Here is a 20,330-nt window from a genome sequence, read left to right on the forward strand (position 1 = left end):
GCGCTCACGGAAGGCTCGTATGAGGGTGGCCGTCGTTGCCTTTCGCAGAGGTACCAGCTCGACCCATTTGGTAAAGAGGTCGAAGAACACAAGGAGCACGGTGTTCCCCTCTTTTGAACGGGGTAATGGTCCGACGAATTCGGCACACAGTATCCCGAAGGGTTCGTTCACCTGTCTGGTCAGCATTTTCACGGCTTGCTGTCGTTGCTCCAACTTGAACTTCTGGCAGGGGACACATTGCCGCACGTACCGTCGTACGTCTCGGAACATCCATGGCCAGTAGTACTTCTGGGAGATCCTGATGATCGTCTTGCGTATCCCCACTCCTGCAGGATTCGAGCTCGATGTTCCGTGGCGACACAGAGCTTCCATGGGATGTAATCCTGGTCATCTGGGCGGTGGCCGAGATGTCGGTACAGCTCTCCGTTCTCGATGATGTAATCCGGGAACTTCTGTGGGTTCTCCCGGACGTCCTTCGCCTTCCTTTGAAGCCACTTGCACTGGTGTTCTCCTTGTGTGAGTATCTGCAGATGTTCCAGCGGTTGTCGCGATAGAGCTTCGGCAACCACATTGTACTTCCCGCGTCGGTAATGTACGACGTATTGGTATTGCTGGAGCTCCAACGCCCATCTGGCAATCCTTCCGGTGGGGTTTTCTATCTGGTCGAGCCATTTAAGTGCCAGATGGTCTGTGATGACGTCGAACCTGTACCCTTCAAGATAGCATCTTAGCTTCCGGATTCCCCAGACAATTGCCAGACACTCCTTTTCTGTGGGTGAATAGTTTAGCTCGGCGGCGTCAAGCTTCCGGCTGACGTAGGCAATAACTCGCTCCTGGCCATCGATTTCCTGGGTTAGGACACCCCCGAGCCCATAGTTACTGGCGTCCGTTTGTAAGGTCATCTTAACCGAGAAATCCGGACATGCCAACATCGGCGCGTTCGTTAGCAGGGTCTTCAGGAGGTCGAATGCATCCTGCTGTTCTGCTTCCCACTTCCACCTCTGATTCTTCCGCAGTAGGTTCGTCATGGGTTGCACCACCGAAGCGAAGTTTGGCACGAATCGCCTGTACCACGAGGCCATCCCGAGGCACCTCCTCAGCTCCCGTAAGCTCGTGGGAGGGCTCAAGTTGCGCACTGCGGCTACCTTGTCTGGATCGGTGTGGATTCCTTGATCGCTGATCACGTGCCCCAGATAGGCTATCTTCCTCTTGAAGAACGAGCACTTTTTCTGATTGATCCGCAGGTTGGCTCTCCTTAACCGTTGGAACACTTTGCGTAGGTTCTCCGTGTGTTCCTCGAGACTCGCTCCAATGACGATGATGTCGTCGAGATACGCAAACGCGTGTGGATCGAGGTCAGGCCCGATCACGCTATCCAGCGCCCTCTGAAAGGTGGCCGGAGCCGAATGCAGTCCAAATGGCATGACCCGCCATTGAAATAGGCCTCTTCCAGGCACAGTAAACGCGGTGCATGCTCGGCTGTCAACAGCCATGGGGATTTGCCAGTACCCATTGCGCAGATCCAAGGTTGAGATGTATTTGGCGTTTCTCAGAAGCTCTAGAATGTGGTTAATCCACGGTAGCGGATATGCATCCGGGATGGATTTGTCGTTTAGTTGTCGGTAGTCGACACACATGCGCCATTGGCCGGTTTTCTTACGCACCAGGACTAAGGGGGCACTATGTGGGCTGCGCGACTGCTCGATGCAGCCCTGCTCTAACAACGCATCCACCTGTTCGTCGATTATCCGTTGCATGGCGGGGTTTTTCGGGAAGTAGCGTTGTTTAATCGGTCGATCCTCCCTCATCGTGATTCGGTGTTCGGCGATGTTGGCTACCCCGGCCATTCCCTCGAATTGAGCTAGTTGCTCGCAAAGGAACGCTTGTACGTGCGGGTGGGTCTCGCCGTCGTTCTCTGGGGGCTCGTGGTTTGGGTGTCGGTGCTCTTGTGTCGGGGTTTCCTCGTTGTGTTTTCCTGGCGTGTTCTCGTTGCGTTCCTCATCTTCCGGTTCCCGTTGATACCCCTCGATGTCGGTATCTTCGCGTGTCTCTCAATGTTCTCTGTCGTAGTTTTCCTCGCGTGTTCCTAGCGTGCGTTCCCCGACGTGCTGCCCGTGTGTTTCCAGCTCGTGGTCCGCCTTTCGCCTTACTTGGTTCTCCTCGCTTTCGTCTGTGCTCCTCTCTGCCTCGTTGATCTCGATTGGTGCTGTGGTCTGGTTTTCTCCTCGTGTTTCTTCGCATCCTTGGGGCTCTGGGCCATAGGATCTGGGTGGCTCGACATCATGGTTGGCTATGCCTAGCCGAGGTTCGGTTGGTGATGTGTTCAATGGTCTCAGGGTATCTGCGGGTCCTAGCGTCACTCGTGTTTGACTCTGGGATCCTGATGCCGATGGGTCGTTGTGTTGCTCGGTATGCATTGGTCCGTTGGGTCTGTTGTGGTCGAGTCCTTCGGGTCGATGTAGAGAGAGCGTGAGGCTGGCCGTCCCACAGCGGAGTGTGATGCCAATAGATGCAAGGAAATTCATCCCGAGGATTAGGGGCTCCAGCATCGCGGGCATCACGAGTAGGGGAACCTGAATTGATTTCCGTGCGAGAGTCACATCAGCCAAAAGCAACCTTGACACTTCAACCCGGGATGTGTCGGCGAGGTTGATCTGTGTGCGGATTTCCCTGAACTGGTGGGGTTGCCCCACTACGTCGGCGACATCCTGGCTGATGAAACTTCGCGATGCCCCTGTGTCAATGGTGGCTAGACGCACGTGTCCGCCAATGTCGACCTCAGCAGCGATCCTCCCTCTCTCTATCCTAAGCGGTGCGGTTACTGGTGACTCCCGGGATTGGGTCCAAACGGACTCCGCCGGTCGAGGGGACTCACCCCGTTTCCCTGTGGTTGCCGTCGGCAGCACTCGACGGTTCGGACGTCTCGACGTCCGCAGTCCCAACAGAAGTATTGTCGGGCGTTCCGACAATCGCGGCGGAAGTGTCCTGGCTCCCCGCAGTTGCGGCATGCATCTCGGACATCAATTCGCCGATCAGATGCTGTCACCCGATTAACCCTGGCGGGCACGGGCGCTCGGGGCTCAGGCTGTGTGTGCGATATGTTTTCCTGACAGGGTCTCATCGGAGACGGAGGGCGGATCTGACGTGGGGGAAGCGGATGGCGGACAGGGGTATTCATAGCGATAGGGTTGCCGTGTTGTCGCTCGCGGCTCCGCTTTTGAACAGCCTCGAACTCGGTGGCTAATTGGGCTAGTTCCCCGATGGTTTGAAACTCGCTACGCCGGATATACATTTGATACTCCGGCGCGACGTTTTCGTAGAGCCGATTCAGCTCTTGGGTCTCATCGTAGCCTGCGTGGCGCATGAGAACGCGAAGGTCTAGCATGAAATCCTTGAAGGTTTCCCCCTCCAACTGCTCGCGACTCCGAATCCGGTCATCTAAGCGCTGGAGGTATCTGGGGGGAAGGAAGAACTCCAGAAATTCTCGTCGGAAGGTGGTCCAGTCGGCCCCTTGGAGGCGACTCGTCTGGAACCACTTGTCGGCTCTGCTCGTCAGCAGTTCCGCCATAGCCCGAGGGAGAAGTCCTAGGTCAATCCCGTAGGACAAAGCTCGGCCTTCGACCTGCTCAATGAATGCTAATGGGTCTGAATACCCATCGAACTGCAGCCCCCATTTCCGGATTCGCTCCGGAACGCAAACGAATTCCCGACGGTGCCGGTCGTGGCTCGGCTCAGGGTACATTTCCCGGGGAATAGTCGAAGAAGAGGGGGCGGTGATCGCAAAACTCGGGGCAGGAACAGTGATGCTCGGGGTCGTCATAGTGAAGCTCTGGGGGGTAGTAGTAAAACTGGGAGTGGAACGCGGCCGTCCCGCGGGAGAGACTCCGGCATTTGATCCTGGATTTTGATTTGCCGACAGGCCACTGGGTGCCGGCCTCTCTTCTCCATGAGGCACAGGGCTCGGGCCCCGGGTGGTATACCGCCGTTCGAGGTCGGCGAGTCGAGTCCACACCTCCTGTGGTTGCTCGGACTCCTTGATGAGGGCGACAAAATTTCCCCTTAGATCGTCGACGACTCCCTCAGGGGAGAACCCAAACTCTTCGGCGAACGCTTGCCATTCTGTCTTCAGGCGGGAGTAAATCCACCGCGTGGAGACCCCAGGGTTCTTAATCGTACGTGGAACGAACTCACCGGTATGTTTTTGGTCGGGATCCATAGCTTCGGTGGGTTCTTCTGGGTTGTCTTCGAGTACTCTCTGCTCGTTTCTAGATATCGTTGGGCCACTGGGGCTCTTGGTTGGAGTCTATGGTTTTTTTCTTTTCACTGACACTCGGTCGCGTAACTGTTCGAGTTCGCGATTAAGCTCGTGGGCTTAGTACTGGGCGCGCGTAGTGGTTCGATGCGAATGTGTTTACGGTCGCGGGCACTTTGTATACGTTTCTTTATTTTTATTTTATTTTTTTTTCTAGTTTTTAGGGTATGTCTCTCGTTCCGGGGTTACACACTCCCCATACAGGTGGTATTTTTCCTGGTATTTTCTCCCTACGGTCCCTGTTCGGGCGCCACTTGTCACGTAGTTCTCTGGCCGGGATAAAATCTCAGTCGGGGCCAAGGAACCTATACAAGAAAAATTTATATAGAGTGATGGGACCTGTAGTAGGAATAATATGGGGGTGGCAGAATACCAAGGAACGAGGCACACCATACGTAGAAACGAGAGAAAGAGGTCGCTGGCTGCGTATCTGGGCATAGGACCACGTGGTTTACTGTCTCATTCATATAGCCGACAGTGAAAAGGTGGGTCTCCAGCACCACCTGTCGGGCGAACGAATGAGGCTTCGAATGGGGCTTGAGGCTGGCAAAATTCCGAGAAGATTGTCGCTGGCGCCCCCTGGTGGGTGAACGCGGGTAGCGCCGTCTGCCGGTCAGGGCCGATCACACCGCAGAGGTGGGATCCGGTTGGGGTGGGAACGGTGATCGTCCGGAAATTCGGAGAATAGCGCCCTCTGACGGGTGTCACCCCGATCGTGAGTTAGCAACTCACGCCGCTAGGTGGTGTTGTCGACCGAACACGCGTGTTGGTCGTGAGAAGACCCGGACCAACAGGTGGCGTTGTAGGCCGAAACCGCGTGTTGGTCGTGAGGGGGCTCGGACCAATAGGTGGCGCTTTCTGACGAGAATGTATGTGGGTCATCGCAGCGGCTCACGGTAGCGGAATCAGGGCTGAGGGGGAAAGCGGGGAGGCTACTACTCCGGATGGACTCGGAGTCTACGGAAAATCTACTACTCCGGATGGACTCGGAGTCTACGTAAAGTCTACTACTCCGGATGGACTCGGAATCTACGTAAAATCTACTACTCCGGATGGGCTCGGAGTCTACGTAAAAGTCTACTACTCCGGATGGACTCGGAGTCTACGAAAATCTACTACTCCGGATGGACTCGGAGTCTACGGGAGATCGACTTTAGTTGGGGCATGCAGGGGGGAGGAGAAGAGGAGGAAATCTCGGCCGAAGCTTCGTCTTGTGAGTGTGAAACCAGACATAAGCGTCCGTCTCGGTCGAGGTGGAGGAAAAGGGTGAGGAGAAAGGATACCACAAACTACGAAATAATAATAACTGTGTTTCACTTTGGGTTTTCTGTTGGTTTATTGTGAGTATTCTTTTGGCTGCCGGGGCTTGCTGCTGCCCTTACAACCAGAGGAAAAGGGGGGAAAGGTGCTTACGTGACTCCTGGCGACGCGGTTGTCGCGATCTGGCGCGCGGAGAAGGGGGGAATACGCGTGGCAAAAACACTCGCGGTGCCGACGTTCGGCGATCAGGCGCGTGTCGCGGTAAGCGATCTGGCGTGGTTCCGATGCGACGGAACACGGATGGGCTTTTAGGTTGAGGTCTCTTCTCGTTCTATACGGGCACGTGCGCGGTGACGAGGATGCGGCGGCCGGACGTGTGTTCGGCCGCCGCATCCTCGTCACCGCGCACGTGCCCGTATAGAACGAGAAGAGACCTCAACCTAAAAGTCTGGTCTCGGCGAGTTCTCAAAACGGAAGAGAGTGAGTGAAAAAACTAGTGCTCGCACTTAAGCGACGCGTCGCGCTTATCGATCGGCCGGGTCGCTTATCGAGTGGCCGATCGATCACAGGTAGTGCGATAGCAAGTGCAGGGGGTCTCTGCGCGGGTCGCGTCTTGGCTAACGTAGTGTTCAGGGGTTGCCACCTGGTTGGTTTCTGGGGTTCGCTTCTCCACTACTAATAATTAATATTTACCGCTTAGTTTAGTTTTTATAAGTTTATAATGAGTAATGATTAATATTTACAAGGGGGAAAAATGAACTTAACCTAATAATAACAAGAATAATAATGAACTTAGCCTAGTAATAACAGTAATAATAATAATAATACAGCAAAATGACTCCGAGCTCTCTCTCGGCACGCAGTTGGCGATGAAAACAAATGGTGCGCCCCAGATTTGGGGCGTTACAGGCTTGTATTTAGGTATTAATTTTTGGTCTAAGTTTGAGTTACTGCCGCCAGAAATGCAAGTTTCCGAGCTTGTATCCTCAACTCACGATCTTTCTGTTCTGCAGAGCGAGAGTTTAAAAAAGGTTATAGGCAAGTTTCCGTCATTTTCTGAGTCTGGTTTAGGAAGCACTTCCATTGTGTCGCACTCAATCGATGTAGGGGATGCAAAGCCGGTGAAACAGCGGCATTTCCCGCTGTATCCGGCTGTAGAAAAGCTCTTGTACGCAGAAGTGGATCGCATGCTGAAGCTAGGAGTCATTGAGGAGTCGAACAGCGCATGGTCCTCCCCAGTAGTGTTAGTGCAAAAGCCAGGGAAGGTTCGGCTCTGCTTAGACAGCAGGAAGGTTAATACTGTCACCAAAAAGGAAGCGTATCCGCTCCCGCAGCTAAACAGAATTTTGGGCCGACTCCCGGAAGCTATGTACGTATCCAGTTTAGATCTCATAGACGTCTATTGGCAAGTACCTCTCGACCCAGATTCTCGAGATGAAACGGCATTTACGATACCCGGAAAGCCGCTTTATCAATATAATGTAATGCCTTTCGGATTGACTAATGCATCTCAAACAATGACGCGTCTGATGGACAAAGTTATTCCAGCAGAATTGCGAAATGAAGTCTTTGTCTATTTGGACGACTTGTCAGATAGTTTAGAGTCACATTTGAAGGTGTTGGAGGTAGTTGCGGGGCATGTAAAGACGGCTGGACTCACCTTAAACGTAGAGAAGAGACAATTTTGCATGAAATCCGTGAGATACCTGGGATATATTGTTGGAGAGGGTGTCATAAAAACCGATCCATAACAAAAAGGTATCAGCCATGGCCGATTTTCCTGTGCCAAATTCGCTCCAGAGCCTTCGAAGATTTTTGGGCATGGTTGGCTGGTATCGGAAGTTCATTCACAATTTCGCGTCAGTAGCTTCGCCTCTGACCGATTTTTTAAAGCCCAGACAGAAGTTCGTAATGACCGCGGAAGGAAGGCAGGCATTTGAAAAGTTGAAGTCAATGCTATGTTCAGCTCCGGTTCTTCGGAGTCCGGACTTCGAAAAGCCTTTCTTTGTGCAATGCGACGCTAGCAAGACTGGGGTCGGCGGAGTATTTGTGCAGAAAACCTCCGATGGCGAAGAAGAAGCTAAACAAGGCTCAATGCAATTACTCGGTGACGGAGCAGGAATGTCTGGCAGCGATAGTTTGCATCAACAGATTTCGGGCGTATGTGGAAGGCCACGAATTTACGGTCATCACAGACCATGCCTTCCTCAAATGGTTGATGTCGCAGCCGGATTTACACTCTCGGTTGACTCGTTGGACTAAATGTCGTGCCAGACGCGCTCTCGAGGGTGAATGAGAATATCGAGACGTTGGAAGCCAGTAATGGTTCACTGGTCGATTTGGACTCATCAGTTTTTAAATCGGCAGAATATGTGGATTTTGTTGAGCGGCTTAAAGCTAATGGGGACTGTTGGGGGCGGCGCTTCCTTCCTTCGGGAAAAGTGGAGTTTTAGAAGAGCGAAGTAGTGGCGAAGTAGAAATAAAAAAACGGGGGCGTCGTGGGTAATCTCAGCGTAGTCGATCAGCTTTATTTCGCTGCATACATGGTACTAACTCTAAGCTTAAGCAAACGGCCCGCTTACTCCGCTAAGCGAGAGCGGCAGCGGCCGATCCGAGTGTTCGGCAACGAAGCCCGAGGCCCGCGCTCGAGAGTGCGAAAGCGCTTAGCGCTGCGGGAGAGCGAGCGCGGGAGAGCAAGAGGGCGAGCGTTGCTACGCTGGGAGCGCTTGAGCTTTTGGACGCTCAGACGCTCGGTGGGCAGAGGGGGAACAAGGGCCTCCTGACGTAAACATTCTCCCCCCCCTTGCAATCACTCGGGTTGCAATAAACCCGTACAGGACGATGGTATGGAGGGGCGTCAGAGCGCTGCGTAGATCGTTGATGCTGGAGCGACGAGTAGCGATGAAGGACGGATGAGTGCCAAGGAGAGGCGGATGATTGCCATGGAGAGGCGAAAACTTGTCGTAAGGAGCTTGCTGAACAAGGCGGAGGCGTCGAATGCCGCGAACAGGACGCATCACTGTGCAGAACGCCGCGGAGTGCCGGACGAGGGCCGAGGAGCGGCTGAAGATTGCCGTGGAGACAAGGTCCGAGGAGCAGCAGTAGACTTCCGAGGCCGGGCACCGGCGCTCCGGGACCGTCGCGCCTCCTGACGCGACTGGCGCGGATCCATTGGCTGTTCGGATAGGTGCAGCAATCACCTCGCTGGTCGGAGAAATCGGCGACGGATCTTGAGCGGATGGATCTTGTTGCAGACTCGGCATCGGTAGGAACTGGAACCTCGAGTACATCTGCGCTCCAGCGCTATGGCGCTGCGTGGATGTGGAGACATGCGGTTGGCTATTACTGGCGGAATAGGACGGAGATAAAAATCGGAATTAGTAATAGAACCCTTGCGATTTGGAACACGGAATAGAGCTACAACACCACAGTTACATATAACATCGGAGTGACAGGCGACTGGTTATTGCGGGCAGACGGGCGCTTCCATCGGGAAAGGGACGACCTTTGCTATGGTCGTTGGTGTGCGAATTTGACATATGACGGTGCCCGCTGCTGCGAACGGGGTGCATGCCCTGGATGGTCATGCTTATGCAGGAGTGTGTGGTGGTGCTGATTGCACGTCTTGCATTGGTCACCACTGCGGCAGGTTCCCTCAGAATGTTCGTGGGCCAAGCAGTTTGAACAATAGCGGTTGTCGAGAACCGCACGGAGCCTCTTATGAGCGCTGAGCTTCAGGAACTGCTGGCATTTCCTGAGCGGGTGGAACCCGTTGCAGATTCGGCAACGGTAGGACTGCGCGCTTTGGGTCCGCCTGCTTTCGGCACTGCGAATGGGACGGAATTTGTCCACCGAGCGGTTTGACTGGACGGAAATTCGTGTCGAGAACACAGACACGCCGCTCGTGGCCTCTGAAGACACTGGACCTGAGAGCACCCATCCGAAAATCGTCTCTTGCGCCAGGAGAGAGCCGAAAATGTTATTCTTGGAGCCGCCTAGAAGCACGGACGGAAGAATGTCAGCTCCAATCAGGACGTCGATTTCGGAGCTCTCGAAGAACGTTGGATCAGCAAGCGGCACGTCAGGAAGTTCCTTCAGTAGGTTTTGTGGAATCGGATACGAGGGGAGCTTCCCGGCTAACTGCGGAAGAACATACGCTGCAGTTTCCAGCTGCAGCCCGGGTCTGGAAGGCGCTCGGATGGCGAGAGTGCAGAGCTTGGTGGATTGGGCGGCAACTGTCTCGTTGAGCCCAGACACTCTGGTCTGAACTGGCGTAAATGTTGGACTAATTTGACGGAACAACCTCTCCGTGATGAAGGTTGCCTCGGAACCAGAGTCGATTAAGGCTCGCGCTTGGAAATCGCGGCCTAAATGGCAAATGTTAATGAGGGCTGTGCCCAGTAGAACGGCTCTTGAGCTGGAAGCGAAGCACACTTGCACATCAGTGTGATCTTGAGCGGAGCTCGTGCCCTGAGGAGTAGGCGCCGGTCGAGGCCTGGGTGGCGCCGTCGGACTTGGTGCGGTCGCGGAGGGATTATCGCGGTGCAGAAGGGTGTGATGACGGCTGCGGCACGTCAAGCAGCTATGGGCACTAGTGCAATCCCGCTGCTGGTGCCCTCTTGCAAAGCAGTTCAGGCAAAACTGCTTTCTCCTAATGCAGTCGGAGCGACCATCTACATCCATTTCAAGGAAACGCGGACATAGGCGAATAGGATGGTTCTCCCTCAAACAGAGATCGCACCCTCTTGGGGCGGGAGCCACTCTGGCCTCGTAGGAATTCAGCCTGCGCACTGGGGCGCTCGCAGCTGTCGGTCTTGGCGGAATTTGCCCTGAATTGCTAGGCCTGATGTCGTCGATCGCTTCCAGAGTGCGATGCCGCTCTGTCAGAAACGAATCCAACTCGTTCCAGGTCGGAATTTCAGCCTTGTTGTGTATGGATTGCTCCCACATCGAAAGTGTGATTTTGGGAAGCTTTAAGGAAACCATATACACTAAGAGACAATCCCACGCCTCGATTTGAATGGAGGACATCTCTAAGGCTGTCAGACAACTTTGGACGGTGCCTTGCAGCTCTTTTAGGGCGGCTCCGGACTCTTGGGGGACAGCCTGAATGTTGAAAAGGATTTTCAACTGGCTGTTGACAAGTAGCCGCCGATTCTCGAAGCGGTCGGTGAGGCTTTGCCACGCGGAGATGAAGCCATCATTTGTCAGAGGGGCCTTGGATACGATGGCGTGCGCATCGCCACTTGTTTTGGATAACAAGTGGAACAACTTTTCCACCGGTGTGAGGCGCGAGTTGTGAATATATATCGCGGTGAAAAGGTCTCTGAAGGTGGGCCACCGAAGATAATCGCCAGCGAAAACTTCTGTGTCCACTGGTGGTAATCGACAACCCATGGACGGGGGTGTGGGCATAGGGGCGGAAGCCGGAGTGGACTGGGCGGCGGCCCTGTCGATAATTCCCTGCAGCTGTACAAGACACCTCGAATATACGGAGTAGCACTCACTGTACTTGGATTCAAGCTCAGTGGCGGTGGCTGTACGGTCGGAGGACACTGAAAGTAGGTCGGAGCAGTTGTCATAGCTGTTCTCCACCTTATCCCACAGGGCCCGAATCTGATCCCGATGAACCTTGCACATGGCGGGGGAAAATCTATCGGTTCCAGGGGCGCTCGGAGTGTTGATGTCAGCCTCGAAATGGCTCACACGGTCCGTTGTGGAAATGAACTTGCGGAGGGCGATATCGAGAGCGGATTGAGCCATCTTGGCTACCGACCGAGTGGATCTGGATGAGGTACTGAGGGCAGTGTCGAGTGCCTCTTGACCTTTTGCCCTTGGAGTGGCAGTGGTCGCCTTTGGCTTTACTTGATCAGGCCGAGGAGATATGGACTGGGACCCCTCCAGAGTAATTGCCGGAATCAGGGGAGTCTGTTCCTCGTCTCCCGCGGGCATCCTTGACGTCGAATGGGTCGCGAATCAGTTGGTCGCCGCAGGAAACGGACAAGTCCCGAACTCAATGGTTCGAAAACGTGACGGAAAACAAGTTTTGGAATGGAACTTGGGGTCACTTTGGCAAAGGGGCGCAATAGGAACTGCCAGAAGCCGCGGAATTGTATAACTTATGCAGTACAAAATATCCCAGAAAATTCTCCGCACTCGGAGAGGAGGACAATGTGCTCGCTTACGGTCACACTATCAGTGGATGCTGCGGGTGAATTCACGAATTAAATGCCGGGCTCAGGTTCTGAGAGCCTCGGGCACCACCGAGAAAAGAATTGACGAAAACTCGGGAAGGAGGAAATCACTCGAGTAAGGGCGTCGGGCGCCGACTTGGACCAGAAATAAATAAAGCAACGAACATCGACCGGAATGTCGAGGAACAAAAATTCTGTATTAAGCTGTCTCGGATGAGAAAGTTGTATCCGGCTTTGGTCGGCTCAGAACAGGACTAAACAGCGACCCACGAATGTTTGGTTTCTTCCCGCAATAAATGAATTAATCCACCAATAATTCGAAAAAAATTATTGGCCGCAAATAATTAGTTAATAATTCGGAAAATTACTGGCCGCAAATACTCCACTAAGAATTCGAAAAAATGATTGGCCGCAAATAACTAATTAATAATTCGGAAAATTATTACGGAGCCGGAAAGGTGAAATTAAAACCTTGGCTTTCGTTTGGAAGAACACGGGCACTGGGTTCTGCCGCCGGCAAAAACAACCCCAATAAAAAACACAGGTTAATTTGGAAAAGGCGGAAAAAAAAAACACAGTCGTAATCGCACCCGTGAATTGATTTGCCGTTTTGTCCTAAACGTTTGTTGTTTTGTCGCGGTTTATATATATATTTTAATATATTTTATATTTTATTTTAATTTATTTTATTTGAATTTTGAAATGTTTATTTATTGGTCGTTCCTGTGTAGGAGGCGGAAAATATATTGTATGGGCATGCATGCATATGGAAATATATGTGTATGTGTAAGGCTTGTGTTTCACAGTGGAGCTTCAAGAAGTGGACTGTATTTGGATTGGCGGAGAGCACAAATTATGTGGAGAAAAAAAATTGCACACAAAAAAAATATCGCGGCAGCGGCGAACTGTTTGGCGGACAGGGGACTCTCGAAACAATTACTTTGCGGCTGCCTAATATTAATTATGCCTTTTTTTCCTTCACCACACAATTTCACTTTGCCTTTTGATTTTCGCGGAGCTGCCGATATTTGGCGCGCGAGTATGTATGTATGTACAACGGAGCAACGGAGGAACGGAGAATCGAAAAAAGCCAGGAATATGGCGACACACACAAAGCGGAGGCGGATAGAAAATTTCCACGAAACGACGAGAATGGAGGAATGGAAATTCCTCAACTGCCGTTGTGTCAGGAAAACTCGGACTTGGAGTCGACACGGAAAAAATCTTGCAGCAGAGTGAACGAAATTCAATGTTCGGACCACTGCTAAAGATCGGCAGAGAGGGGGGGAGACGGAATGCTCGTACTTATCTTTGGAAAAAAACGCCGATAACTGCTGGTGGGGCGGAATTGAAAATAATCCGGAATCCAAAAAATCCGGCTCGAAGGACCAAAGTGTTGGGGGCGGCGCTTCCTTCCTTCGGGAAAAGTGGAGTTTTAGAAGATGGAAAATTCCCACGGCGCGAGCGAAGTAGTGGCGAAGTAGAAATAAAAAAACGGGGGCGTCGTGGGTAATCTCAGCGTAGTCGATCAGCTTTATTTCGCTGCATACATGGTACTAACTCTAAGCTTAAGCAAACGGCCCGCTTACTCCGCTAAGCGAGAGCGGCAGCGGCCGATCCGAGTGTTCGGCAACGAAGCCCGAGGCCCGCGCTCGAGAGTGCGAAAGCGCTTAGCGCTGCGGGAGAGCGAGCGCGGGAGAGCAAGAGGGCGAGCGTTGCTACGCTGGGAGCGCTTGAGCTTTTGGACGCTCAGACGCTCGGTGGGCAGAGGGGGAACAAGAGCCTCCTGGCGTAAACAGGGACAAATTACCTGATGTAAAAATAGTCGATGGCTTAGCGTTTAAAAAACGGAGCATGCAACTGGGGACTCGCTGAACGATCAGTTTATCTGGAAGCTGTGAATTCCAAAGGATTTAATCCAGGATCCGATGATCCTATGGCTTCACACGGCGGAATTCACAAAACTTTAGAGCGAGTGCGGAAGCATTGTTATTGGCCTGGGTTAATAAAAGATGTAAAATCTTATGTTCTGGCTTGTGACACATGTAAAATGACGAAAGCTCCTAATACCGTTCAGAGACGGTTCCACCGGAATCAGAAAGATTCTTTCAAAGATTGTATATCGATTTCTTACCCGCGCTCTAGAGGTGGAAATATAGCGATTTTCATCGTGCTAGACCATTACTCAAAGTTTGTATTCCGAAAGGCAGTCAAAAAGCTATCCGCCGAGGTGGTTGTGAAATACTTGCACAGGAACTCTTTCACACGTATGGGAGACGGAGATGATTATTTCTGACAACGGCACACAGTTGTGACGCCTCTATTCTACAGGCGCACAACATTTTGCTATAAATTAAGAATTAGATAATAAGTATATCGATATTCCCCCTATTATATAATCATTAGGATTAAGACGGCACTGGAGCCACAATAAAATCTCATTAACTAAACGTTCTCTCTCTCTTCCGTTGGCAGCTTTTGACCTAAACAGACGTATCTATCGCCGCGCTCCGCGATCAAGTTCTACTCACGCGCCCACGCTAACGACCGCGTGCTCCTTCGAACCGCGAAACTAACGGCAAGAGTTCCCGAACCCACGCCTCGATTCTGGGAAAACAAAACGCAATACGCAGCTCCACGACCCTCGACACGCGGGCCAGAAACGTAAGTAACAGGCTTTTCTGTAAGGCAGTAGTAGGACTTACACATAGTCGAAATCCAACAATAAAACCTAACAACAGAATCCGCCCGTAGTCGTATTTCTCTAGTAGTGTCGCTGACGACACATATACTGCGTTTCGGAACTTCTATTCGCACGTGTTTGCTGCCGTCCAGCCTCCCTTCGATCCTTTTCGTGCCCACAGTCGTAGCGTCACGCCAGCACCGGCTCTTCCGTGCACAGCGCGCCGCCGCGACCGAAGTACACCTACTCCTCCGCCCCCGCACAGCTTAGGAATCCTTTCCGTGCCCACAGTCGTAGCGTCACGCCAGCACCGGCTCTTCCGTGCACAGCGCGCCGCCGCGACTGGAGTACACCTACTCCTCCGCCCCGCTCAGCTTAGGAATCCTTCCGTGCCCACAGTCGTAGCGTCACGCCAGCACCGGCTCTTCCGTGCACAGCGCGCCGCCGCGACTGGAGTACACCTACTCCTCGGCCCACGCCCAGATCAGGGATCCTTCTAGTGCCGCAGCCGTAGCGCCACGCCAGCACTGGTTTCTTTCCGTGCACAGTGTGTCGCCGCGACTACGAGTGCATCCGCTCCCATCCCGCATCTCCTGGCCAACTTTCAAGCAGAGAAACCACCCGTAGCTAGATAAAGCCTCCTTGATCCCCTGGTCACCCCTCTCAGTCCCGCCGACGAATTCTGGGCAAGATCGGGCCAATTCCGCCAGGAGTCCGACAGAGTTGCCACTCTGCCAGTCCGAGGAAGCAGTGTGCGCAAGCAGTGCCTAGAAGCAGTGGGCGACAAGCAGCTTTTGTCAGAGACCAACCGATCAAGCAGATCAACGAGTTGGTCAAAGCAGCGCGGCAGCCAGACATCGACAAGCAGCGCGTGTGCCCCGCCAGATCCTGGTACATCCAGTTGACGATGCCGGCCGGCACCAGTCAGCCGACCCTCGGCGACCAAATTTAGTGCGCGTAGACTCGCAACCCGGGCCCCATACGCTGTTATAATAATTTCCTAAAGATATTCTCGTCCCCTCTATACAAATTTCTTGAAGAGGATCCCTGATCACGACTGGGATCTATCCCGGCCGGAGAGATTCGTTACAAGTGGCGCCCGAACAGGGACGGGATTGGGTTAAAAACCAGGAAAAATAACACCTATATAACAGCCGTGTGGCCCCGGGCCGAAGTCGGAAATTAACCTCCACCGAATTCCGCAAACGAAAATCCGCCGAAAAGTGCCCGCGATCGCGAAATTCAATCGCACCGCCCAGTAACCGCGACAAGCGACAAACGTGTCCACCGCGTGTAGCCGCGTCCGGGAGCCCACGAGCTCATCCGCGCTTCCGCAAAGTCAACGCGAACGAGTGTTAGTGCTAAAAGAACAATTAACTCACGCAAAGTGCCCCAGTGGCCACGGCATCCTGATACAACAATCATACGAGAGGACAGCCAAGCGGAACCAATGGAAGCCATGGATTCTGACCAGAAACCTGCCGGTGAGTTCTTTCCACATTTACTTAAAAACCCTGGGGTCTCCTCGCGGTGGATCTACTCCCGCCCGAAGGCCGATTTACAAGCCTTCGCTAAAGAATTTGGGTTCTCTCCCGACGGGGTCGTTGACGACCTACGGCGGAGCTTTGTCACATTGATCAAGGAATCCGAACAACCACAGGAAGTGTGGGCTCGACTCGCCGACCTGGAGCGTCGGTATACCACTCGGGCTCGAGCCCTGTGCCTCAAGGAGAAGAGAGGCCGGGACCCAGTGGTCTCTCTGCAGGCAAAAATGCAAATTCTGGACGCCCACGTAGCGCCCCCGGTTCCACTACTCCTGTTCCTCTTGCTAGCTTCGTTGGTACCACTCCGAGTTTCACTGTCACCGCCCCAAGTCTCGCCGTCGCCGCCCCTCCTACTTTCACTACCCCTCGAGAAATATACTCTGAGCCGAGCTACGACCGGCCCCGTCGCGACTTTGTGTGCGTCCCAGAGCGGATCCGCAAATGGGGCTTACAATTTGATGGGTATTCCGACCCATTGGCCTTCATCGAACAGGTCGAGAGTCGGGCCTTGTCCTATGGAATCGACCTAGGACTCCTTCCTCGAGCCATGGCGGAACTGCTGACGCGCAGAGCCGACAAGTGGTTCCAAACAAGCCGCCTCCAAGGGGCTGATTGGGGCACATTCCGACGGGAATTCCTCGACTTTTTCCTCCCGCCCAGGTACCTCCAGCGGTTGGACGACCGAATCCGGAGTCGCGAGCAGCTAGGAGAAAAGACTTTTAAAGATTACATGCTAGACCTTCGCGTCCTCATGCGCCACGCGGGCTATAACGAGACTCAGGAGCTCGACCGCCTGTATGAGAATATCGCGCCCGAATACCAGATGTACATTCGGCGCAGCGAGTTCCAAACAATTGGGGAGCTGGCCCAGCTGGCGACCGAATTCGAAGCCGTCAGACGACGCAGCCTAGGGCGACCCCAAGCAATACCAACGCCTTCGAGTAGCCCCTCCTTCCGTCCGCCTCCGCACGGTGCGGGGACAAGCATTTTCTCCCGGATGCACCGGATCGAGCGATATTTCGCGGACACCAGGCCAGGTGCGGCCGCCCGCGCCCCTGCGAGTAAACCGGGGAGCGACACCAGATCGCCGCATCAACGTGCGGGATCCGTGCCGAAATTGCGGGGAGTCCGGGCATTTCAGCCGCGAATGCCGGAACCCTCAGCTATACTTTTGTTGGGACTGCGGACGACGCGATGTTCGCACCGTAGAGTGCTGTCGTCGACCCCAGCCGGGAAACGGAGTGGGTCCCCACGACCGGCGGAGTCCGTTGGGGACCAATCCCGCAACGAACACCTTATAAACGCGCCGCTAAGAATCGAGAGGGGAGGATCGCCGCAGAAGTCGAGATCGGTGGCCATCTACGTCTGGCCACCATCGACACTGGCGCATCGAAGAGCTTCATCAGCCAGGAAGTCGCCAACCTAGTTGGCCAACGACACCAGTTTCAGGAGATCCGCACCCAAATTAACTTGGCCGACACCTCGCGAGTCGAGGTTCGACAACTCCTGCGCGCCGATATCACCCTCGCTCGGAAGACCATCCAGGTGCCCCTCTTCGTCATGCCGGCTATGTTGGAACCCCTGATCCTGGGCATGGATTTCCTGGCCACGATCGGCACCACCATTCAGTGCGGGACGGCCAAACTCATCGTCGAGACGACGGCCGGAAGAGCGGGACATGAGGCCACCCAGTGAAGCAGGACGCGGCATACAGACGACGGATGCCACGAACCCTCGAACCAATGAACCCCTCCGCCAACAAGGCTCAGCTGGACCCGAGCCGAGCGGAGAGACACCCCATGCCATCCAGGAAGAGCACCGCCTGGGCATCGCAGAGCACGACGCAGAGACACACGTAAACCCAAACGCAAGAGCACAGGAGAATCCTTTCACAGAGACACACGTGAATACACACGCCGGAGCGCAGGAGAATCATTACTCAGAGACACCCGGGAATACACACGACGGAGCGCAGGAGGAGCATCACACAGAGACACACGGGAACACAAGCGCCGGCGCACAGGAGAATTACGCAGAGACACACGGGAGGATAATTACTTGAACACATACGAGGATACCAAAACCGACAACGAGGAGCAAGACCCCCGCGTCCAAGCGTTCTTACGCGAGCAGCTGGCCCAGTTTGAAGGAATGGCAGGCGTGGCCAACATCGCCGAGCATCGGATTACCATGCGAGACGATCGGCCAATTAAGCAGCGGTATTTCCCATAGAACCCGGCCATGCAGAAGATCATCGACGAGCAGGTGGATGCCCTCCTTGACCAGGATTAAATCGAGCCATCGCGCAGCCCGCACAGCGTCCCCTTGGTCCTGGTTAGGAAAAAGACTGGACAGTGGCGCATGTGCGTATATTATTGCCAGCTGAACGCTAAGTCGATCCCCGATGCGTATCCACTGCCCCGCATCAACCATTTACTCGAGCGTCTGCGAAACGCAAAGTACATCTCCACTCTGGATTTTCGCAACGGCTACGGCAGATTCCCATGGAAGCAGACAGCCGGGCGTGCACCGCCTTTACGGTCCCGGGCCGCGGCCTTTTCCAGTGGCGAGTCATGCCCTTTGGACTCCACTCGACTCCGGCCACCTTCCAGCGGGCGCTCGCCAGCGTGATCGGGCAGACTTGGATCCACATGCCTTCGCCTATCTCGACGACATAATCGTCATCGGTGCCAGCCTCGAAGAGCATATGGAGAATTTACGGAGAGTTTTCAAGCGCCTAAGGAAGGCAAACCTGCGGATAAACCAGGACAAATGCTTTTTCTTCAAAAAGAAGCTAGTTTACCTCGGCCACGTCATCAGTGATCAGGGCATTCACACGGACCCAGAAAAGGTAGCCGCCGTGCGGAACCTGAGTCCACCCACGAGTCTCCGAGAACTACGCAGATGCCTAGGGATGGCCTCGTGGTACAGGAGATTCGTACCGAACTTCGCGTCTGTTGTTCAGCCCATGACGAACTTGCTGCGTAAGAACCAACGGTGGAAGTGGGAGCCGGAACAACAGAAGGCATTCGATCTCCTCAAAAGTTTGCTAACGGATGCTCCGGTACTGGCATGTCCAGACTTTTCAGTCAAGATGACGCTCCAGACCGACGCGGAGGCGTGCTGACCCAGGAAATAGAAGGACAAGAACGGGTCATCGCGTACGTGAGTCGGAAACTAGACGCTGCCGAACTCAACTATTCCCCTACGGAGAAGGAATGCTTAGCCATCGTCTGGGGAATTCGCAAACTACGATGTTATCTGGAGGGCTATCGCTTCGATGTGATCACAGACCACTTGGCCCTGAAATGGCTAGACCAGATCGAGAATCCCACTGGAAGGATCGCCAGGTGGGCCTTAGAGCTGCAACAATATCAATACGACGTCCACTATCGCCGCGGGAAATATAACGTGGTCGCCGATGCGCTATCCCGGCAACCACTGGAGCACCTACAACGACTAATGCCGGACGAACGCTTGTGTAAATGGCTGAAACGGAAACTGGCGGATGTTCAGGATGATCCCCAGAGATTTCCAGACTACGTCATTGAAAACGGAGAGCTGTACCGACACCTCGGACACCGCCCAGACGACCAGGACTATATTCCTTGGAAGCTCTGCGTTGCGGCTGAGCATCGATCACGGATTCTTCGAGAATGCCACGACGCCCCCACGGCCGGTCACCTTGGCACCCGGAAAACGATTCTGCGGATTTCCCAGAAATATTACTGGCCAGGAATGTTCCGCGACGTGAAGCGATACGTCCGCCAGTGCGTCCTCTGCCAGAAATATAAAGCCGAACAAAAACCACAAGCAGGACCAACTGATACCCGAACAAAGCCTCGCCATCAATACCAGCGTCTCGGAGACCACTGCTGCAGGCACGAGAGCAGCGTCTACCAGGCTCATGGTATGACCAGGTGGCGCCAGGAGCAGGCGTAGCACCAGAGACCCCCGTCGACCGAGCTGGACGAATGTCCAAAAGGCTAGTCGCGACCAAGGACGGCAGTACGACCTCAGGCGTCGGGCATGGAAGCCTACCAACGATTCCCTGGTCCTCGTGCGCCAGCATCATCTATCCAAGGCCGCGGATGCATTCGCTGCCAAACTCGCTCCCAAGTTCGACGGGCCAAATAAAGTGGTCGCCCTTCCGTCCCCAAAAATAGCCCGAATCCGCCTACCCGGGCAACGAAAGGGCCACCTTGCCAATATCTCTTCCCGCAGGTGATGCAGAAACAGACGATGACGATATGTCGGAGGACAACACCGGCGTTCAACCCGGGTCCGACAAACCGCGGTCACCCGACCACGATATCAGCGAGGGGTGAATTTAAGTA

At 54.0% G+C, this 20,330-nt stretch overlaps 1 protein-coding gene across 1 annotated transcript; it reads right to left on the reverse strand.

Annotated features, from left to right (window-relative positions):
* Positions 1–9,082: 9,082 nt before the first annotated feature.
* Positions 9,083–11,524, reverse strand: LOC138928083 (uncharacterized). Its single transcript, XM_070284367.1, has one exon. The coding sequence runs from the start codon at positions 11,522–11,524 to the stop codon at positions 9,083–9,085; it is 2,442 nt and encodes an 813-aa protein (XP_070140468.1).
* Between the last annotated feature and the right edge of the window lie 8,806 nt (positions 11,525–20,330).

This window comes from Drosophila kikkawai, chromosome 2R (assembly GCF_030179895.1).
Source record: "Drosophila kikkawai strain 14028-0561.14 chromosome 2R, DkikHiC1v2, whole genome shotgun sequence".
Taxonomy (NCBI): Eukaryota; Metazoa; Arthropoda; class Insecta; order Diptera; family Drosophilidae; genus Drosophila; species Drosophila kikkawai.

Excerpts from the sequence above, each read along its gene's own strand:
- LOC138928083 (XM_070284367.1), bottom strand. The coding sequence starts at position 11,524 with ATGCCCGCGGGAGACGAGGAACAGACTCCCCTGATTCCGGCAATTACT.